Here is a 20,044-nt window from a genome sequence, read left to right as displayed (position 1 = left end):
AAGTGCTGAAAAACCCTTTGATCTGCTTCCCCAGCAACTGTGACCATGACCATCGTGAAAGTCATTGGAGCCCAGCCAATACTGAACGAGAGATTCTCTCTGACCTGTGGCACCACTGGAACGGTTTACTCCATTCAGTGGATGAGGAATGGCTGGCCTCTGTATGCTAGCAACAGAACTGACATCTCTACGAACAACAATACACTGACATTCAACTCGGTCCAGCATTCTGACAACGGAGACTATCAGTGTTCTGCCTCCAACCCCTTCAGCAACATGACCAGCCCATACTACAAACTGATCGTCAACTGTGAGTAGGCATTAACAAGTTCAACTTTGACCCAATGGCCTTGGTGGAATCTTTGAGAACTTCCTTTATTAATATTGTAGTAATGTCAACGTGATAGTTTGGATCCCACCTCTTATTCCATCTGACATATGTTGATGACATTTGACCTTCTAAACAATGTCAGATGTTGGGTTTAATTCAAATGTGTCAAACTCATTCCACAGAAGGCTGAGTGTCAGCAGGTTTTTCGATCCTCCCTTGAACTTCAATGACGTATTAACATACTTTATTAGTAAGGAAATCCCCAAACCTGGCTGTCTAGGTCTTATTTGAATGGAAAAACCAAAAACCAGCAGACACTAGGAAATCCATGGAAGGAATTTACACCCCTGGTCTAACTGATTGTCTTTTGTATCATAGATGGACCGGAGATGCCTATTATAACAGGACCAGCATTAGGAGAAACAGGACACAACGTGACCTTCAACTGCTCAGCCTCCTCTCAGCCTCTCAGCCAGTTCAGCTGGTTCTTCAATGGCTCCCAGGTGGCAACTGGCTCAAAGTATGAGACTGGCCCACTGACTTTAGCCAGTCATGGGAACTACAACTGTGTGGCCTTCAACAACATCACTGTCAGAAACAGCACAGTCTCCAAGATGCTCACTGTTGTTGGTGAGTCAGTAATTGCTACTTAAAATCAAGGGGAAAAAATGTCTTTACTTTGTGTTTGTTTGGTTTCAGAGTCAGCATACGTGCTGATGAACCTACAGTATAATAAGATGTAAGTTGAGATAAAAGTGCTGAAAAACCCTTTGATCTGCTTCCCCAGCAACTGTGACCATGACAATCGTGAAAGTCATTGGAGCCCAGCCAATACTGAACGAGAGATTCTCTCTGACCTGTGGCACCACTGGAACGGTTTACTCCATTCATTGGATGAGGAACGGCTGGCCTCTGTATGCTAGCAACAGAACTGACTTCTCTACAAACAACAATACACTGACATTCAACTCGGTCCAGCATTCTGACAACGGAGACTATCAGTGTTCTGCCTCCAACCCCTTCAGCAACATGACCAGCCAATACTACAAACTGATCGTCAACTGTGAGTAGGCATTAACAAGTTCAACTTTGACCCAATGGCCTTGGTGGAATCTTTGAGAACTTCCTTTATTAAAATTGTAGTAATGTCAACGTGATGGTTTGGTTCCCACCTCTTATTCCATCTGACATATGTTGATGACATTTGACCTTCTGACCAATGTCAGATGTCGGGTTTAATTCAAATGTGTCAAACTCATTCCACAGAAGGCTGAGTGTCAGCAGGTTTTTCGATCCTCCCTTGAACTTCAATGACGTATTAACATACTTTATTAGTAAGGAAATCCCCAAACCTGGCTGTCTAGGTCTTATTTGAATGGAAAAACCAAAAACCAGCAGACACTAGGAAATCCATGGAAGGAATTTGACACCCCTGGTCTAACTGATTGTCTTTTGTATCATAGATGGACCGGAGATGCCTATTATAACAGGACCAGCATTTGGAGAAACAGGACACAACATGACCTTCAACTGCTCAGCTTCCTCTCAGCCTCTCAGCCAGTTCAGCTGGTTCTTCAATGGCTCCCAGGTGGCAACTGGCTCAAAGTATGAGACTGGCCCACTGACTTTAGCCAGTCATGGGAACTACACCTGTGTGGCCTTCAACAACATCACTGTCAGAAACAGCACTGTCTCCAAGATGCTCACTGTTGTTGGTGAGTGAGTAATTGCTACTTAAAATCAAGGGGGAAAAATGTCTTTACTTTGTGTTTGTTTGGTTTCAGAGTCAGCATACGTGCTGATGAACCTACAGTATAATAAGATGTAAGTTGAGATAAAAGTGCTGAAAAACCCTTTGTTCTGCTTCCCCAGCAACTGTGACCATGACCATCGTGAAAGTCATTGGAGCCCAGCCAATACTGAACGAGAGATTCTCTCTGACCTGTGGCACCACTGGAACGGTTTACTCCATTCAGTGGATGAGGAACGGCTGGCCTCTGTATGCTAGCAACAGAACTGACTTCTCTACGAACAACAATACACTGACATTCAACTCGGTCCAGCATTCTGACAAAGGAGACTATCAGTGTTCTGCCTCTAACCCCTTCAGCAACATGACCAGCCCATACTACAAACTGATCGTCAACTGTGAGTAGGCATTAACAAGTTCAACTTTGACCCCATGGCCTTGGTGGAATCTTTGAGAACTTCCTTTATTAATATTGTAGTAATGTCAACGTGATGGTTTGGATCCCATCTCTTATACCATTTGACATTTGTTGATGACATTTGACCTTCTGACCAATGTCAGATGTTGGGTTTAATTCAAATGTGTCAAACTCATTCCACAGAAGGCTGAGTGTCAGCAGGTTTTTCGATCCTCCCTTGAACTTCAATGACGTATTAACATACTTTATTAGTAAGGACATCCCCAAACCTGGCTGTCTAGGTCTTATTTGAATGGAAAAACCAAAAACCAGCAGACACTAGGAAATCCATGGAAGGAATTTGACACCCCTGGTCTAACTGATTGTCTTTTGTATCATAGATGGACCGGAGATGCCTATTATAACAGGACCAGCATTAGGAGAAACAGGACAAAACGTGACCTTCAACTGCTCAGCTTCCTCTCAGCCTCTCAGCCAGTTCAGCTGGTTCTTCAATGGCTCCCAGGTGGCAACTGGCTCAAAGTATGAGACTGGCCCACTGACTTTAGCCAGTCATGGGAACTACACCTGTGTGGCCTTCAACAACATCACTGTCAGAAACAGCACAGTCTCCAAGATGCTCACTGTTGTTGGTGAGTCAGTAATTGCTACTTAAAATCAAGGGGAAAAAATGTCTTTACTTTGTGTTTGTTTGGTTTCAGAGTCAGCATACGTGCTGATGAACCTACAGTATAATAAGATGTAAGTTGAGATAAAAGTGCTGAAAAACCCTTTGATCTGCTTCCCCAGCAACTGTGACCATGACCATCGTGAAAGTCATTGGAGCCCAGCCAATACTGAACGAGAGATTCTCTCTGACCTGTGGCACCACTGGAACGGTTTACTCCATTCAGTGGATGAGGAATGGCTGGCCTCTGTATGCTAGCAACAGAACTGACTTCTCTACGAACAACAATACACTGACATTCAACTCGGTCCAGCATTCTGACAACGGAGACTATCAGTGTTCTGCCTCCAACCCCTTCAGCAACATGACCAGCCCATACTACAAACTGATCGTCAACTGTGAGTAGGCATTAACAAGTTCAACTTTGACCCAATGGCCTTGGTGGAATCTTTGAGAACTTCCTTTATTAATATTGTAGTAATGTCAACGTGATGGTTTGGATCCCATCTCTTATACCATTTGACATTCGTTGATGACATTTGACCTTCTGACCAATGTCAGATGTTGGGTTTAATTCAAATGTGTCAAACTCATTCCACAGAAGGCTGAGTGTCAGCAGGATTTTCAATCCTCCCTTGAACTTCAATGACGTATTAACATACTTTATTAGTAAGGAAATCCCCAAACCTGGCTGTCTAGGTCTTATTTGAATGGAAAAACCAAAAACCAGCAGACACTAGGAAATCCATGGAAGGAATTTGACACCCCTGGTCTAACTGATTGTCTTTTGTATCATAGATGGACCGGAGATGCCTATTATAACAGGACCAGCATTAGGAGAAACAGGACAAAACGTGACCTTGAACTGCTCAGCCTCCTCTCAGCCTCTCAGCCAGTTCAGCTGGTTCTTCAATGGCTCCCAGGTGGCAACTGGCTCAAAGTATGAGACTGGCCCACTGACTTTAGCCAGTCATGGGAACTACACCTGTGTGGCCTTCAACAACATCACTGTCAGAAACAGCACAGTCTCCAAGATGCTCACTGTTGTTGGTGAGTCAGTAATTGCTACTTAAAATCAAGGGGAAAAAATGTCTTTACTTTGTGTTTGTTTGGTTTCAGAGTCAGCATACGTGCTGATGAACCTACAGTATAATAAGATGTAAGTTGAGATAAAAGTGCTGAAAAACCCTTTGATCTGCTTCCCCAGCAACTGTGACCATGACCATCGTGAAAGTCATTGGAGCCCAGCCAATGCTGAACGAGAGATTCTCTCTGACCTGTGGCACCACTGGAACGGTTTACTCCATTCAGTGGATGAGGAATGGCTGGCCTCTGTATGCTAGCAACAGAACTGACTTCTCTACGAACAACAATACACTGACATTCAACTCGGTCCAGCATTCTGACAACGGAGACTATCAGTGTTCTGCCTCCAACCCCTTCAGCAACATGACCAGCCCATACTACAAACTGATCGTCAACTGTGAGTAGGCATTAACAAGTTCAACTTTGACCCAATGGCCTTGGTGGAATCTTTGAGAACTTCCTTTATTAATATTGTAGTAATGTCAACGTGATGGTTTGGATCCCACCTCTTATTCCATCTGACATATGTTGATGACATTTGACCTTCTAAACAATGTCAGATGTTGTGTTTAATTCAAATGTGTCAAACTCATTCCACAGAAGGCTGAGTGTCAGCAGGTTTTTCGATCCTCCCTTGAACTTCAATGACGTATTAACATACTTTATTAGTAAGGAAATCCCCAAACCTGGCTGTCTAGGTCTTATTTGAATGGAAAAACCAAAAACCAGCAGACACTAGGAAATCCATGGAAGGAATTTACACCCCTGGTCTAACTGATTGTCTTTTGTATCATAGATGGACCGGAGATGCCTATTATAACAGGACCAGCATTAGGAGAAATAGGACACAACGTGACCTTCAACTGCTCAGCCTCCTCTCAGCCTCTCAGCCAGTTCAGCTGGTTCTTCAATGGCTCCCAGGTGGCAACTGGCTCAAAGTATGAGACTGGCCCACTGACTTTAGCCAGTCATGGGAACTACACCTGTGTGGCCTTCAACAACATCACTGTCAGAAACAGCACAGTCTCAAAGATGCTCACTGTTGTTGGTGAGTCAGTAATTGCTACTTAAAATCAAGGGGAAAAAATGTCTTTACTTTGTGTTTGTTTGGTTTTAGAGTCAGCATACGTGCTGATGAACCTACAGTATAATAAGATGTAAGTTGAGATAAAAGTGCTGAAAAACCCTTTGATCTGCTTCCCCAGCAACTGTGACCATGACAATCGTGAAAGTCATTGGAGCCCAGCCAATACTGAACGAGAGATTCTCTCTGACCTGTGGCACCACTGGAACGGTTTACTCCATTCAGTGGATGAGGAACGGCTGGCCTCTGTATGCTAGCAACAGAACTGACTTCTCTACAAACAACAATACACTGACATTCAACTCGGTCCAGCATTCTGACAACGGAGACTATCAGTGTTCTGCCTCCAACCCCTTCAGCAACATGACCAGCCCATACTACAAACTGATCGTCAACTGTGAGTAGGCATTAACAAGTTCAACTTTGACCCAATGGCCTTGGTGGAATCTTTGAGAACTTCCTTTATTAATATTGTAGTAATGTCAACGTGATGGTTTGGATCCCACCTCTTATTCCATCTGACATATGTTGATGACATTTGACCTTCTGACCAATGTCAGATGTTGGGTTTAATTCAAATGTGTCAAACTCATTCCACAGAAGGCTGAGTGTCAGCAGGTTTTTCGATCCTCCCTTGAACTTCAATGACGTATTAACATACTTTATTAGTAAGGAAATCCCCAAACCTGGCTGTCTAGGTCTTATTTGAATGGAAAAACCAAAAACCAGCAGACACTAGGAAATCCATGGAAGGAATTTACACCCCTGGTCTAACTGATTGTCTTTTGTATCATAGATGGACCGGAGATGCCTATTATAACAGGACCAGCATTAGGAGAAATAGGACACAACGTGACCTTCAACTGCTCAGCCTCCTCTCAGCCTCTCAGCCAGTTCAGCTGGTTCTTCAATGGCTCCCAGGTGGCAACTGGCTCAAAGTATGAGACTGGCCCACTGACTTTAGCCAGTCATGGGAACTACACCTGTGTGGCCTTCAACAACATCACTGTCAGAAACAGCACAGTCTCAAAGATGCTCACTGTTGTTGGTGAGTCAGTAATTGCTACTTAAAATCAAGGGGAAAAAATGTCTTTACTTTGTGTTTGTTTGGTTTTAGAGTCAGCATACGTGCTGATGAACCTACAGTATAATAAGATGTAAGTTGAGATAAAAGTGCTGAAAAACCCTTTGATCTGCTTCCCCAGCAACTGTGACCATGACAATCGTGAAAGTCATTGGAGCCCAGCCAATACTGAACGAGAGATTCTCTCTGACCTGTGGCACCACTGGAACGGTTTACTCCATTCAGTGGATGAGGAACGGCTGGCCTCTGTATGCTAGCAACAGAACTGACTTCTCTACAAACAACAATACACTGACATTCAACTCGGTCCAGCATTCTGACAACGGAGACTATCAGTGTTCTGCCTCCAACCCCTTCAGCAACATGACCAGCCCATACTACAAACTGATCGTCAACTGTGAGTAGGCATTAACAAGTTCAACTTTGACCCAATGGCCTTGGTGGAATCTTTGAGAACTTCCTTTATTAATATTGTAGTAATGTCAACGTGATGGTTTGGATCCCACCTCTTATTCCATCTGACATATGTTGATGACATTTGACCTTCTGACCAATGTCAGATGTTGGGTTTAATTCAAATGTGTCAAACTCATTCCACAGAAGGCTGAGTGTCAGCAGGTTTTTCGATCCTCCCTTGAACTTCAATGACGTATTAACATACTTTATTAGTAAGGAAATCCCCAAACCTGGCTGTCTAGGTCTTATTTGAATGGAAAAACCAAAAACCAGCAGACACTAGGAAATCCATGGAAGGAATTTGACACCCCTGGTCTAACTGATTGTCTTTTGTATCATAGATGGACCGGAGATGCCTATTATAACAGGACCAGCATTAGGAGAAACAGGACACAACGTGACCTTCAACTGCTCAGCCTCCTCTCAGCCTCTCAGCCAGTTCAGCTGGTTCTTCAATGGCTCCCAGGTGGCAACTGGCTCAAAGTATGAGACTGGCCCAATTACTTTAGCCAGTCATGGGAACTACACCTGTGTGGCCTTCAACAACATCACTGTCAGAAACAGCACTGTCTCCAAGATGCTCACTGTTGTTGGTGAGTCAGTAATTGCTACTTAAAATCAAGGGGAACAAATGTCTTCACTTTGTGTTTGTTTGGTTTTAGAGTCAGCATACGTGCTGTTGAACCTACAGTATAGTAAGATGTAAGTTGAGATAAAAGTGCTGAAAAACCCTTTGATCTGCTTCCCCAGCAACTGTGACCATGACCATCGTGAAAGTCATTGGAGCCCAGCCAATACTGAACGAGAGATTCTCTCTGACCTGTGGCACCACTGGAACGGTTTATTCCATTCAGTGGATGAGGAACAGCTGGCCTCTGTATGCTAGCAACAGAACTGACTTCTCTACGAACAACAATACACTGACATTTAACTCGGTCCAGCATTCTGACAAAGGAGACTATCAGTGTTCTGCCTCCAACCCCTTCAGCAACATGACCAGCCCATACTACAAACTGATCGTCAACTGTGAGTAGGCATTAACAAGTTCAACTTTGACCCCATGGCCTTGGTGGAATCTTTGAGAACTTCCTTTATTAATATTGTAGTAATGTCAACGTGATGGTTTGGATCCCATCTCTTATACCATTTGACATTCGTTGATGACATTTGACCTTCTGACCAATGTCAGATGTTGGGTTTAATTCAAATGTGTCAAACTCATTCCACAGAAGGCTGAGTGTCAGCAGGTTTTTCGATCCTCCCTTGAACTTCAATGACGTATTAACATACTTTATTAGTAAGGAAATCCCCAAACCTGGCTGTCTAGGTCTTATTTGAATGGAAAAACCAAAAACCAGCAGACACTAGGAAATCCATGGAAGGAATTTGACACCCCTGGTCTAACTGATTGTCTTTTGTATCATAGATGGACCGGAGATGCCTATTATAACAGGACCAGCACTAGGAGAAACAGGACAAAACGTGACCTTGAACTGCTCAGCCTCCTCTCAGCCTCTCAGCCAGTTCAGCTGGTTCTTCAATGGCTCCCATGTGGCAACTGGCTCAAAGTATGAGACTGGCCCACTGACTTTAGCCAGTCATGGGAACTACACCTGTGTGGCCTTCAACAACATCACTGTCAGAAACAGCACTGTCTCCAACTTGCTCACTGTTGTTGGTGAGTCAGTAATTGCTACTTAAAATCAAGGGGAAAAAATGTCTTTACTTTGTGTTTGTTTGGTTTCAGAGTCAGCATACGTGCTGTTGAACCTACAGTATAATAAGATGTAAGTTGAGATAAAAGTGCTGAAAAACCCTTTGATCTGCTTCCCCAGCAACTGTGACCATGACCATCGTGAAAGTCATTGGAGCCCAGCCAATACTGAACGAGAGATTCTTTCTGACCTGTGGCACCACTGGAACGGTTTACTCCATTCAGTGGATGAGGAATGGCTGGCCTCTGTATGCTAGCAACAGAACTGACTTCTCTATGAACAACAATACACTGACATTCAACTCAGTCCAGCATTCTGACAAAGGAGACTATCAGTGTTCTGCCTCCAACCCCTTCAGCAACATGACCAGCCCATACTACAAACTGATCGTCAACTGTGAGTAGGCATTAACAAGTTCAACTTTAACCCCATGGCCTTGGTGGAATCTTTGAGAACTTCCTTTATTAATATTGTAGTAATGTCAACGTGATGGTTTGGATCCCATCTCTTATACCATTTGACATTCGTTGATTACATTTGACCTTCTGAACAATGTCAGATGTTGGGTTTAATTCAAATGTGTCAAACTCATTCCACAGAAGGCTGAGTGTCAGCAGGTTTTTCGATCCTCCCTTGAACTTGATTGACGTTTTAACATACTTTATTAGTAAGGAAATCCCCAAACCTGGCTGTCTAGGTCTTATTTGAATGGAAAAACCAAAAACCAGCAGACACTAGGAAATCCATGGAAGGAATTTGACACCCCTGGTCTAACTGATTGTCTTTTGTATCATAGATGGACCGGAGATGCCTATTATAACAGGACCAGCATTAGGAGAAACAGGACAAAACGTGACCTTGAACTGCTCAGCCTCCTCTCAGCCTCTCAGCCAGTTCAGCTGGTTCTTCAATGGCTCCCAGGTGGCAACTGGCTCAAAGTATGAGACTGGCCCACTGACTTTAGCCAGTCATGGGAACTACACCTGTGTGGCCTTCAACAACATCACTGTCAGAAACAGCACTGTCTCCAAGATGCTCACTGTTGTTGGTGAGTCATTAATTGCTACTTAAAATCAAGGGGAAAAAATGTCTTTACTTTGTGTTTGTTTGGTTTTAGAGTCAGCATACGTGCTGTTGAACCTACAGTATAGTAAGATGTAAGTTGAGATAAAAGTGCTGAAAAACCCTTTGATCTGCTTCCCCAGCAACTGTGACCATGACCATCGTGAAAGTCATTGGAGCCCAGCCAATACTGAACGAGAGATTCTCTCTGACCTGTGGCACCACTGGAACGGTTTATTCCATTCAGTGGATGAGGAACAGCTGGCCTCTGTATGCTAGCAACAGAACTGACTTCTCTACGAACAACAATACACTGACATTTAACTCGGTCCAGCATTCTGACAAAGGAGACTATCAGTGTTCTGCCTCCAACCCCTTCAGCAACATGACCAGCCCATACTACAAACTGATCGTCAACTGTGAGTAGGCATTAACAAGTTCAACTTTGACCCCATGGCCTTGGTGGAATCTTTGAGAACTTCCTTTATTAATATTGTAGTAATGTCAACGTGATGGTTTGGATCCCATCTCTTATACCATTTGACATTCGTTGATGACATTTGACCTTCTGACCAATGTCAGATGTTGGGTTTAATTCAAATGTGTCAAACTCATTCCACAGAAGGCTGAGTGTCAGCAGGTTTTTCGATCCTCCCTTGAACTTCAATGACGTATTAACATACTTTATTAGTAAGGAAATCCCCAAACCTGGCTGTCTAGGTCTTATTTGAATGGAAAAACCAAAAACCAGCAGACACTAGGAAATCCATGGAAGGAATTTGACACCCCTGGTCTAACTGATTGTCTTTTGTATCATAGATGGACCGGAGATGCCTATTATAACAGGACCAGCACTAGGAGAAACAGGACAAAACGTGACCTTGAACTGCTCAGCCTCCTCTCAGCCTCTCAGCCAGTTCAGCTGGTTCTTCAATGGCTCCCATGTGGCAACTGGCTCAAAGTATGAGACTGGCCCACTGACTTTAGCCAGTCATGGGAACTACACCTGTGTGGCCTTCAACAACATCACTGTCAGAAACAGCACTGTCTCCAACTTGCTCACTGTTGTTGGTGAGTCAGTAATTGCTACTTAAAATCAAGGGGAAAAAATGTCTTTACTTTGTGTTTGTTTGGTTTCAGAGTCAGCATACGTGCTGTTGAACCTACAGTATAATAAGATGTAAGTTGAGATAAAAGTGCTGAAAAACCCTTTGATCTGCTTCCCCAGCAACTGTGACCATGACCATCGTGAAAGTCATTGGAGCCCAGCCAATACTGAACGAGAGATTCTTTCTGACCTGTGGCACCACTGGAACGGTTTACTCCATTCAGTGGATGAGGAATGGCTGGCCTCTGTATGCTAGCAACAGAACTGACTTCTCTATGAACAACAATACACTGACATTCAACTCAGTCCAGCATTCTGACAAAGGAGACTATCAGTGTTCTGCCTCCAACCCCTTCAGCAACATGACCAGCCCATACTACAAACTGATCGTCAACTGTGAGTAGGCATTAACAAGTTCAACTTTAACCCCATGGCCTTGGTGGAATCTTTGAGAACTTCCTTTATTAATATTGTAGTAATGTCAACGTGATGGTTTGGATCCCATCTCTTATACCATTTGACATTCGTTGATTACATTTGACCTTCTGAACAATGTCAGATGTTGGGTTTAATTCAAATGTGTCAAACTCATTCCACAGAAGGCTGAGTGTCAGCAGGTTTTTCGATCCTCCCTTGAACTTGATTGACGTTTTAACATACTTTATTAGTAAGGAAATCCCCAAACCTGGCTGTCTAGGTCTTATTTGAATGGAAAAACCAAAAACCAGCAGACACTAGGAAATCCATGGAAGGAATTTGACACCCCTGGTCTAACTGATTGTCTTTTGTATCATAGATGGACCGGAGATGCCTATTATAACAGGACCAGCATTAGGAGAAACAGGACAAAACGTGACCTTGAACTGCTCAGCCTCCTCTCAGCCTCTCAGCCAGTTCAGCTGGTTCTTCAATGGCTCCCAGGTGGCAACTGGCTCAAAGTATGAGACTGGCCCACTGACTTTAGCCAGTCATGGGAACTACACCTGTGTGGCCTTCAACAACATCACTGTCAGAAACAGCACTGTCTCCAAGATGCTCACTGTTGTTGGTGAGTCATTAATTGCTACTTAAAATCAAGGGGAAAAAATGTCTTTACTTTGTGTTTGTTTGGTTTTAGAGTCTGAATACGTGCTGATGAACCTACAGTATAATAAGATGTAAGTTGGGATAAAAGTGCTGAAAAACCCTTTGATCTGCTTCCCCAGCAACTGTGACCATGACCATCGTGAAAGTCATTGGAGCCCAGCCAATACTGAACGAGAGATTCTCTCTGACCTGTGGCACCACTGGAACATTTTACTCCATTCAGTGGATGAGGAACGGCTGGCCTCTGTATGCTAGCAACAGAACTGACTTCTCTACGAACAACAATACACTGACATTCAACTCGGTCCAGCATTCTGACAAAGGAGACTATCAGTGTTCTGCCTCCAACCCCTTCAGCAACATGACCAGCCCATACTACAAACTGATCGTCAACTGTGAGTAGGCATTAACAAGTTCAACTTTGACCCCATGGCCTTCGTGGAATCTTTGAGAACTTCCTTTATTAATATTGAAGTAAAGTCAACGTGATGGTTTGGATCCCACCTCTTATACCATGTGACATTTGTTGATGACATTTGACCTTCTGACCAATGTCAGATGTTGGGTTTAATTCAAATGTGTCAAACTCATTCCACAGAAGGCTGAGTGTCAGCAGGTTTTTCGATCCTCCCTTGAACTTCAATGACGTATTAGCATACTTTATTAGTAAGGAAATCCCCAAACCTGGCTGTCTAGGTCTTATTTGAATGGAAAAACCAAAAACCAGCAGACACTAGGAAATCCATGGAAGGAATTTGACACCCCTGGTCTAACTGATTGTCTTTTGTATCATAGATGGACCGGAGATGCCTATTATAACAGGACCAGCACTAGGAGAAACAGGACACAACGTGACCTTCAACTGCTCAGCCTCCTCTCAGCCTCTCAGCCAGTTCAGCTGGTTCTTCAATGGCTCCCAGGTGGCAACTGGCTCAAAGTATGAGACTGGCCCACTGACTTTAGCCAGTCATGGGAACTACACCTGTGTGGCCTTCAACAACATCACTGTCAGAAACAGCACAGTCTCCAAGATGCTCACTGTTGTTGGTGAGTCAGTAAATGCTACTTAAAATCAAGGGGACAAAATGTCTTTACTTTGTGTTTGTTTGGTTTTAGAGTCTGAATACGTGCTGATGAACCTACAGTATAATAAGATGTAAGTTGAGATAAAAGTGCTGAAAAACCCTTTGATCTGCTTCCACAGCAACTGTGACCATGACCATCGTCAAAGTCATTGGAGCCCAGCCAATACTGAACGAGAGATTCTCTCTGACCTGTGGCACCACTGGAACGGTTTACTCCATTCAGTGGATGAGGAACGGCTGGCCTCTGTATGCTAGCAACAGAACTGACTTCTCTACGAACAACAATACTCTGACATTCAACTCGGTCCAGCATTCTGACAAAGGAGACTATCAGTGTTCTGCCTCCAACCCCTTCAGCAACATGACCAGCCCATACTACAAACTGATCGTCAACTGTGAGTAGGCATTAACAAGATCAACTTTGACCCCATGGCCTTGGTGGAATCTTTGAGAACTTCCTTTATTAATATTGTAGTAATGTCAATGTGATGGTTTGGATCCCATCTCTTATACCATGTGACATTCGTTGATGACATTTGACCTTCTGACCAATGTCAGATGTTGGGTTTAATTCAAATGTGTCAAACTCATTCCACAGAAGGCTGAGTGTCAGCAGGTTTTTCGATCCTCCCTTGAACTTCAATGACGTATTAACATACTTTATTAGTAAGGAAATCCCCAAACCTGGCTGTCTAGGTCTTATTTGAATGGAAAAACCAAAAACCAGCAGACACTAGGAAATCCATGGAAGGAATTTGACACCCCTGGTCTAACTGATTGTCTTTTGTATCATAGATGGACCGGAGATGCCTATTATAACAGGACCAGCATTAGGAGAAACAGGACAAAACGTGACCTTGAACTGCTCAGCCTCCTCTCAGCCTCTCAGCCAGTTCAGCTGGTTCTTCAATGGCTCCCAGGTGGCAACTGGCTCAAAGTATGAGACTGGCCCACTGACTTTAGCCAGTCATGGGAACTACACCTGTGTGGCCTTCAACAACATCACTGTCAGAAACAGCACAGTCTCCAAGATGCTCACTGTTGTTGGTGAGTCAGTAAATGCTACTTAAAATCAAGGGGAAAAAATGTCTTTACTTTGTGTTTGTTTGGTTTTAGAGTCAGCATACGTGCTGTTGAACCTACAGTATAATAAGATGTAAGTTGAGATAAAAGTGCTGAAAAACCCTTTGATCTGCTTCCCCAGCAACTGTGACCATGACCATCGTGAAAGTCACTGGAGCCCAGCCAATACTGAACGAGAGATTCTCTCTGACCTGTGGCACCACTGGAACGGTTTACTCCATTCAGTGGATGAGGAACGGCTGGCCTCTGTATGCTAGCAACAGAACTGACTTCTCTACGAACAACAATACACTGACATTCAACTCGGTCCAGCATTCTGACAAAGGAGACTATCAGTGTTCTGCCTCCAACCCCTTCAGCAACATGACCAGCCCATACTACAAACTGATCGTCAACTGTGAGTAGGCATTAACAAGTTCAACTTTGACCCCATGGCCTTGGTGGAATCTTTGAGAACTTCCATTATTAATATTGTAGTAAAGTCAACGTGATGGTTTGGATCCCACCTCTTATACCATGTGACATTTGTTGATGACATTTGACCTTCTGACCAATGTCAGATGTTGGGTTTAATTCAAATGTGTCAAACTCATTCCACAGAAGGCTGAGTGTCAGCAGGTTTTTCGATCCTCCCTCGAACTTCAATGACGTATTAGCATACTTTATTAGTAAGGAAATCCCCAAACCTGGCTGTCTAGGTCTTATTTGAATGGAAAAACCAAAAACCAGCAGACACTAGGAAATCCATGGAAGGAATTTGACACCCCTGGTCTAACTGATTGTCTTTTGTATCATAGATGGACCGGAGATGCCTATTATAACAGGACCAGCACTAGGAGAAACAGGACACAACGTGACCTTCAACTGCTCAGCCTCCTCTCAGCCTCTCAGCCAGTTCAGCTGGTTCTTCAATGGCTCCCAGGTGGCAACTGGCTCAAAGTATGAGACTGGCCCACTGACTTTAGCCAGTCATGGGAACTACACCTGTGTGGCCTTCAACAACATCACTGTCAGAAACAGCACAGTCTCCAAGATGCTCACTGTTGTTGGTGAGTCAGTAAATGCTACTTAAAATCAAGGGGAAAAAATGTCTTTACTTTGTGTTTGTTTGGTTTTAGAGTCAGCATACGTGCTGTTGAACCTACAGTATAATAAGATGTAAGTTGAGATAAAAGTGCTGAAAAACCCTTTGATCTGCTTCCCCAGCAACTGTGACCATGACCATCGTGAAAGTCACTGGAGCCCAGCCAATACTGAACGAGAGATTCTCTCTGACCTGTGGCACCACTGGAACGGTTTACTCCATTCAGTGGATGAGGAACGGCTGGCCTCTGTATGCTAGCAACAGAACTGACTTCTCTACGAACAACAATACACTGACATTCAACTCGGTCCAGCATTCTGACAAAGGAGACTATCAGTGTTCTGCCTCCAACCCCTTCAGCAACATGACCAGCCCATACTACAAACTGATCGTCAACTGTGAGTAGGCATTAACAAGTTCAACTTTGACCCCATGGCCTTGGTGGAATCTTTGAGAACTTCCATTATTAATATTGAAGTAAAGTCAACGTGATGGTTTGGATCCCACCTCTTAAACCATGTGACATTTGTTGATGACATTTGACCTTCTGACCAATGTCAGATGTTGGGTTTAATTCAAATGTGTCAAACTCATTCCACAGAAGGCTGAGTGTCAGCAGGTTTTTCGATCCTCCCTCGAACTTCAATGACGTATTAGCATACTTTATTAGTAAGGAAATCCCCAAACCTGGCTGTCTAGGTCTTATTTGAATGGAAAAACCAAAAACCAGCAGACACTAGGAAATCCATGGAAGGAATTTGACACCCCTGGTCTAACTGATTGTCTTTTGTATCATAGATGGACCGGAGATGCCTATTATAACAGGACCAGCACTAGGAGAAACAGGACACAACGTGACCTTCAACTGCTCAGCCTCCTCTCAGCCTCTCAGCCAGTTCAGCTGGTTCTTCAATGGCTCCCAGGTGGCAACTGGCTCAAAGTATGAGACTGGCCCACTGACTTTAGCCAGTCATGGGAACTACACCTGTGTGGCCTTCAACAACATCACTGTCAGAAACAGCACAGTCTCCAAGATGCTCACTGTTGTTGGTGAGTCAGTAAATGCTACTTAAAATCAAGGGGAAAAAATGTCTTTACTTTGTGTTTGTTTGGTTTTAGAGTCAGCATACGTGCTGTTGAACCTACAGTATAATAAGATGTAAGTTGAGATAAAAGTGCTGAAAAACCCTTTGATCTGCTTCCCCAGCAACTGTGACCATGACCATCGTGAAAGTCACTGGAGCCCAGCCAATACTGAACGAGAGATTCTCTCTGACCTGTGGCACCACTGGAACGGTTTACTCCATTCAGTGGATGAGGAACGGCTGGCCTCTGTATGCTAGCAACAGAACTGACTTCTCTACGAACAACAATACACTGACATTCAACTCGGTCCAGCATTCTGACAAAGGAGACTATCAGTGTTCTGCCTCCAACCCCTTCAGCAACATGACCAGCCCATACTACAAACTGATCGTCAACTGTGAGTAGGCATTAACAAGTTCAACTTTGACCCCATGGCCTTGGTGGAATCTTTGACAACTTCCTTTATTAATATTGTAGTAATGTCAACGTGATGGTTTGGATCCCATCTCTTATACCATGTGACATTCGTTGATGACATTTGACCTTCTGACCAATGTCAGATGTTGGGTTTAATTCAAATGTGTCAAACTCATTCCACAGAAGGCTGAGTGTCAGCAGGTTTTTCGATCCTCCCTTGAACTTGATTGACGTATTAACATACTTTATTAGTAAGGAAATCCCCAAACCTGGCAGTCTAGGTCTTATTTGGATGGAAAAAACAAAAACAAGCAGACACTAGGAAATCCATGGAAGGAATTTGACACCCCTGGTCTAACTGATTGTCTTTTGTATCATAGATGGACCGGAGATGCCTATTATAACAGGACCAGCATTAGGAGAAACAGGACACAACGTGACCTTCAACTGCTCAGCCTCCTCTCAGCCTCTCAGCCAGTTCAGCTGGTTCTTCAATGGCTCCCAGGTGGGAACTGGCTCAAAGTATGAGACTGGCCCACTGACTTTAGCCAGTCATGGGAACTACACCTGTGTGGCCTTCAACAACATCACTGTCAGAAACAGCACAGTCTCCAAGATGCTCACTGTTGTTGGTGAGTCAGTAATTGCTACTTAAAATCAAGGGGAAAAAATGTCTTTACTTTGTGTTTGTTTGGTTTTAGAGTCAGCATACGTGCTGTTGAACCTACAGTATAATAAGATGTAAGTTGAGATAAAAGTGCTGAAAAACCCTTTGATCTGCTTCCCCAGCAACTGTGACCATGACCATCGTGAAAGTCATTGGAGCCCAGCCAATACTGAACGAGAGATTCTCTCTGACCTGTGGCACCACTGGAACGGTTTACTCCATTCAGTGGATAAGGAACGGCTCGCCTCTGTATGCTAGCAACAGAACTGACTTCTCTACGAACAACAATACACTGACATTCAACTCGGTCCAGCTTTCTGACAAAGGAGACTATCAGTGTTCTGCCTCCAACCCCTTCAGCAACATGACCAGCCCATACTACAAACTGATCGTCAACTGTGAGTAGGCATTAACAAGTTCAACTTTGACCCCATGGCCTTGGTGGAATCTTTGAGAACTTCCATTATTAATATTGAAGTAAAGTCAACGTGATGGTTTGGATCCCACCTCTTATACCATGTGACATTTGTTGATGACATTTGACCTTCTGACCAATGTCAGATGTTGGGTTTAATTAAAATGTGTCAAACTCATTCCACAGAAGGCTGAGTGTCAGCAGGTTTTTCGATCCTCCCTCGAACTTCAATGACGTGTTAGCATACTTTATTAGTAAGGAAATCCCCAAACCTGGCTGTCTAGGTCTTATTTGAATGGAAAAACCAAAAACCAGCAGACACTAGGAAATCCATGGAAGGAATTTGACAACCCTGGTCTAACTGATTGTCTTTTGTTTCATAGATGGACCGGAGATGCCTATTATAACAGGACCAGCACTAGGAGAAACAGGACACAACGTGACCTTCAACTGCTCAGCCTCCTCTCAGCCTTTCAGCCAGTTCAGCTGGTTCTTCAATGGCTCCCAGGTGGCAACTGGCTCAAAGTATGAGACTGGCCCACTGACTTTAGCCAGTCATGGGAACTACACCTGTGTGGCCTTCAACAACATCACTGTCAGAAACAGCACAGTCTCCAAGATGCTCACTGTTGTTGGTGAGTCAGTAAATGCTACTTAAAATCAAGGGGAAAAAATGTCTTTACTTTGTGTTTGTTTGGTTTTAGAGTCAGCATACGTGCTGTTGAACCTACAGTATAATAAGATGTAAGTTGAGATAAAAGTGCTGAAAAACCCTTTGATCTGCTTCCCCAGCAACTGTGACCATGACCATCGTGAAACTCACTGGAGCCCAGCCAATACTGAACGAGAGATTCTCTCTGACCTGTGGCACCACTGGAACGGTTTACTCCATTCAGTGGATGAGGAACGGCTGGCCTCTGTATGCTAGCAACAGAACTGACTTCTCTACGAACAACAATACACTGACATTCAACTCGGTCCAGCATTCTGACAATGGAGACTATCAGTGTTCTGCCTCCAACCCCTTCAGCAACATGACCAGCCCATACTACAAACTGATCGTCAACTGTGAGTAGGCATTAACAAGTTCAACTTTGACCCCATGGCCTTGGTGGAATCTTTGACAACTTCCTTTATTAATATTGTAGTAATGTCAATGTGATGGTTTGGATCCCATCTCTTATACCATGTGACATTTGTTGATGACATTTGACCTTCTGACCAATGTCAGATGTTGGGTTTAATTCAAATGTGTCAAACTCATTCCACAGAAGGCTGAGTGTCAGCAGGTTTTTCGATCCTCCCTTGAACTTCAATGACGTATTAGCATACTTTATTAGTAAGGAAATCCCCAAACCTGGCAGTCTAGGTCTTATTTGAATGGAAAAACCAAAAACCAGCAGACACTAGGAAATCCATGGAAGGAATTTGACAACCCTGGTCTAACTGATTGTCTTTTGTATCATAGATGGACCGGAGATGCCTATTATAACAGGACCAGCACTAGGAGAAACAGGACACAACGTGACCTTCAACTGCTCAGCCTCCTCTCAGCCTCTCAGCCAGTTCAGCTGGTTCTTCAATGGCTCCCAGGTGGCAACTGGCTCAAAGTATGAGACTGGCCCACTGACTTTAGCCAGTCATGGGAACTACACCTGTGTGGCCTTCAACAACATCACTGTCAGAAACAGCACAGTCTCCAAGATGCTCACTGTTGTTGGTGAGTCAGTAAATGCTACTTAAAATCAAGGGGAAAAAATGTCTTTACTTTGTGTTTGTTTGGTTTTAGAGTCAGCATACGTGCTGTTGAACCTACAGTATAATAAGATGTAAGTTGAGATAAAAGTGCTGAAAAACCCTTTGATCTGCTTCCCCAGCAACTGTGACCATGACCATCGTGAAAGTCATTGGAGCCCAGCCAATACTGAATGAGAGATTCTCTCTGACCTGTGGCACCACTGGAACGGTTTACTCCATTCAGTGGATGAGGAACGGCTGGCCTCTGTATGCTAGCAACAGAACTGACTTCTCTACGAACAACAATACACTGACATTCAACTCGGTCCAGCATTCTGACAACGGAGACTATCAGTGTTCTGCCTCCAACCAATTCAGCAACATGACCAGCCCATACTACAAACTGATCGTCAACAGTGAGTAGGCATTAACAAGTTCAACTTTGACCCCATGGCCTTGGTGGAATCTTTGAGAACTTCCTTTATTAATATTGAAGTAGTCAACGTGATGGTTTGGATCCCACCTCTTATTCCATCTGACATATGTTGATGACATTTGACCTTCTGACCAATGTCAGATGTTGGGTTTAATTCAAATGTGTCAAACTCATTCCACAGAAGGCT

At 43.7% G+C, this 20,044-nt stretch overlaps 1 protein-coding gene across 12 annotated transcripts in view; it reads left to right on the top strand.

Moving 5' to 3' along the window:
- LOC115184011 (hemicentin-2) overlaps positions 1 to 20,044 on the top strand; it is a 95,360-nt gene that overhangs the window by 61,695 nt on the left and 13,621 nt on the right. For 7 of the 12 annotated variants that reach the window (XM_029745067.1, XM_029745017.1, XM_029745013.1 and 4 more), the window contains 37 exons: positions 35 to 310; positions 710 to 961; positions 1,119 to 1,394; positions 1,795 to 2,046; positions 2,204 to 2,479; positions 2,880 to 3,131; positions 3,289 to 3,564; positions 3,965 to 4,216; positions 4,374 to 4,649; positions 5,049 to 5,300; positions 5,458 to 5,733; positions 6,133 to 6,384; positions 6,542 to 6,817; positions 7,218 to 7,469; positions 7,627 to 7,902; positions 8,303 to 8,554; positions 8,712 to 8,987; positions 9,388 to 9,639; positions 9,797 to 10,072; positions 10,473 to 10,724; positions 10,882 to 11,157; positions 11,558 to 11,809; positions 11,967 to 12,242; positions 12,643 to 12,894; positions 13,052 to 13,327; positions 13,728 to 13,979; positions 14,137 to 14,412; positions 14,813 to 15,064; positions 15,222 to 15,497; positions 15,898 to 16,149; positions 16,307 to 16,582; positions 16,983 to 17,234; positions 17,392 to 17,667; positions 18,068 to 18,319; positions 18,477 to 18,752; positions 19,153 to 19,404; positions 19,562 to 19,837. In XM_029745067.1, the coding sequence (XP_029600927.1) occupies positions 35 to 310; positions 710 to 961; positions 1,119 to 1,394; positions 1,795 to 2,046; positions 2,204 to 2,479; positions 2,880 to 3,131; positions 3,289 to 3,564; positions 3,965 to 4,216; positions 4,374 to 4,649; positions 5,049 to 5,300; positions 5,458 to 5,733; positions 6,133 to 6,384; positions 6,542 to 6,817; positions 7,218 to 7,469; positions 7,627 to 7,902; positions 8,303 to 8,554; positions 8,712 to 8,987; positions 9,388 to 9,639; positions 9,797 to 10,072; positions 10,473 to 10,724; positions 10,882 to 11,157; positions 11,558 to 11,809; positions 11,967 to 12,242; positions 12,643 to 12,894; positions 13,052 to 13,327; positions 13,728 to 13,979; positions 14,137 to 14,412; positions 14,813 to 15,064; positions 15,222 to 15,497; positions 15,898 to 16,149; positions 16,307 to 16,582; positions 16,983 to 17,234; positions 17,392 to 17,667; positions 18,068 to 18,319; positions 18,477 to 18,752; positions 19,153 to 19,404; positions 19,562 to 19,837 (9,780 nt within the window). The remainder of the gene's footprint in view (positions 1 to 34; positions 311 to 709; positions 962 to 1,118; positions 1,395 to 1,794; positions 2,047 to 2,203; positions 2,480 to 2,879; positions 3,132 to 3,288; positions 3,565 to 3,964; positions 4,217 to 4,373; positions 4,650 to 5,048; positions 5,301 to 5,457; positions 5,734 to 6,132; positions 6,385 to 6,541; positions 6,818 to 7,217; positions 7,470 to 7,626; positions 7,903 to 8,302; positions 8,555 to 8,711; positions 8,988 to 9,387; positions 9,640 to 9,796; positions 10,073 to 10,472; positions 10,725 to 10,881; positions 11,158 to 11,557; positions 11,810 to 11,966; positions 12,243 to 12,642; positions 12,895 to 13,051; positions 13,328 to 13,727; positions 13,980 to 14,136; positions 14,413 to 14,812; positions 15,065 to 15,221; positions 15,498 to 15,897; positions 16,150 to 16,306; positions 16,583 to 16,982; positions 17,235 to 17,391; positions 17,668 to 18,067; positions 18,320 to 18,476; positions 18,753 to 19,152; positions 19,405 to 19,561; positions 19,838 to 20,044) is intronic. The other 5 variants (XM_029745023.1, XM_029745048.1, XM_029745029.1 and 2 more) reach the window with 5 other exon arrangements.

Source organism: Salmo trutta, chromosome 3, assembly GCF_901001165.1.
Source record: "Salmo trutta chromosome 3, fSalTru1.1, whole genome shotgun sequence".
In the NCBI taxonomy this organism is placed as follows: domain Eukaryota; kingdom Metazoa; phylum Chordata; class Actinopteri; order Salmoniformes; family Salmonidae; genus Salmo; species Salmo trutta.
This window is presented reverse-complemented; position numbering and strand designations above follow the sequence as displayed.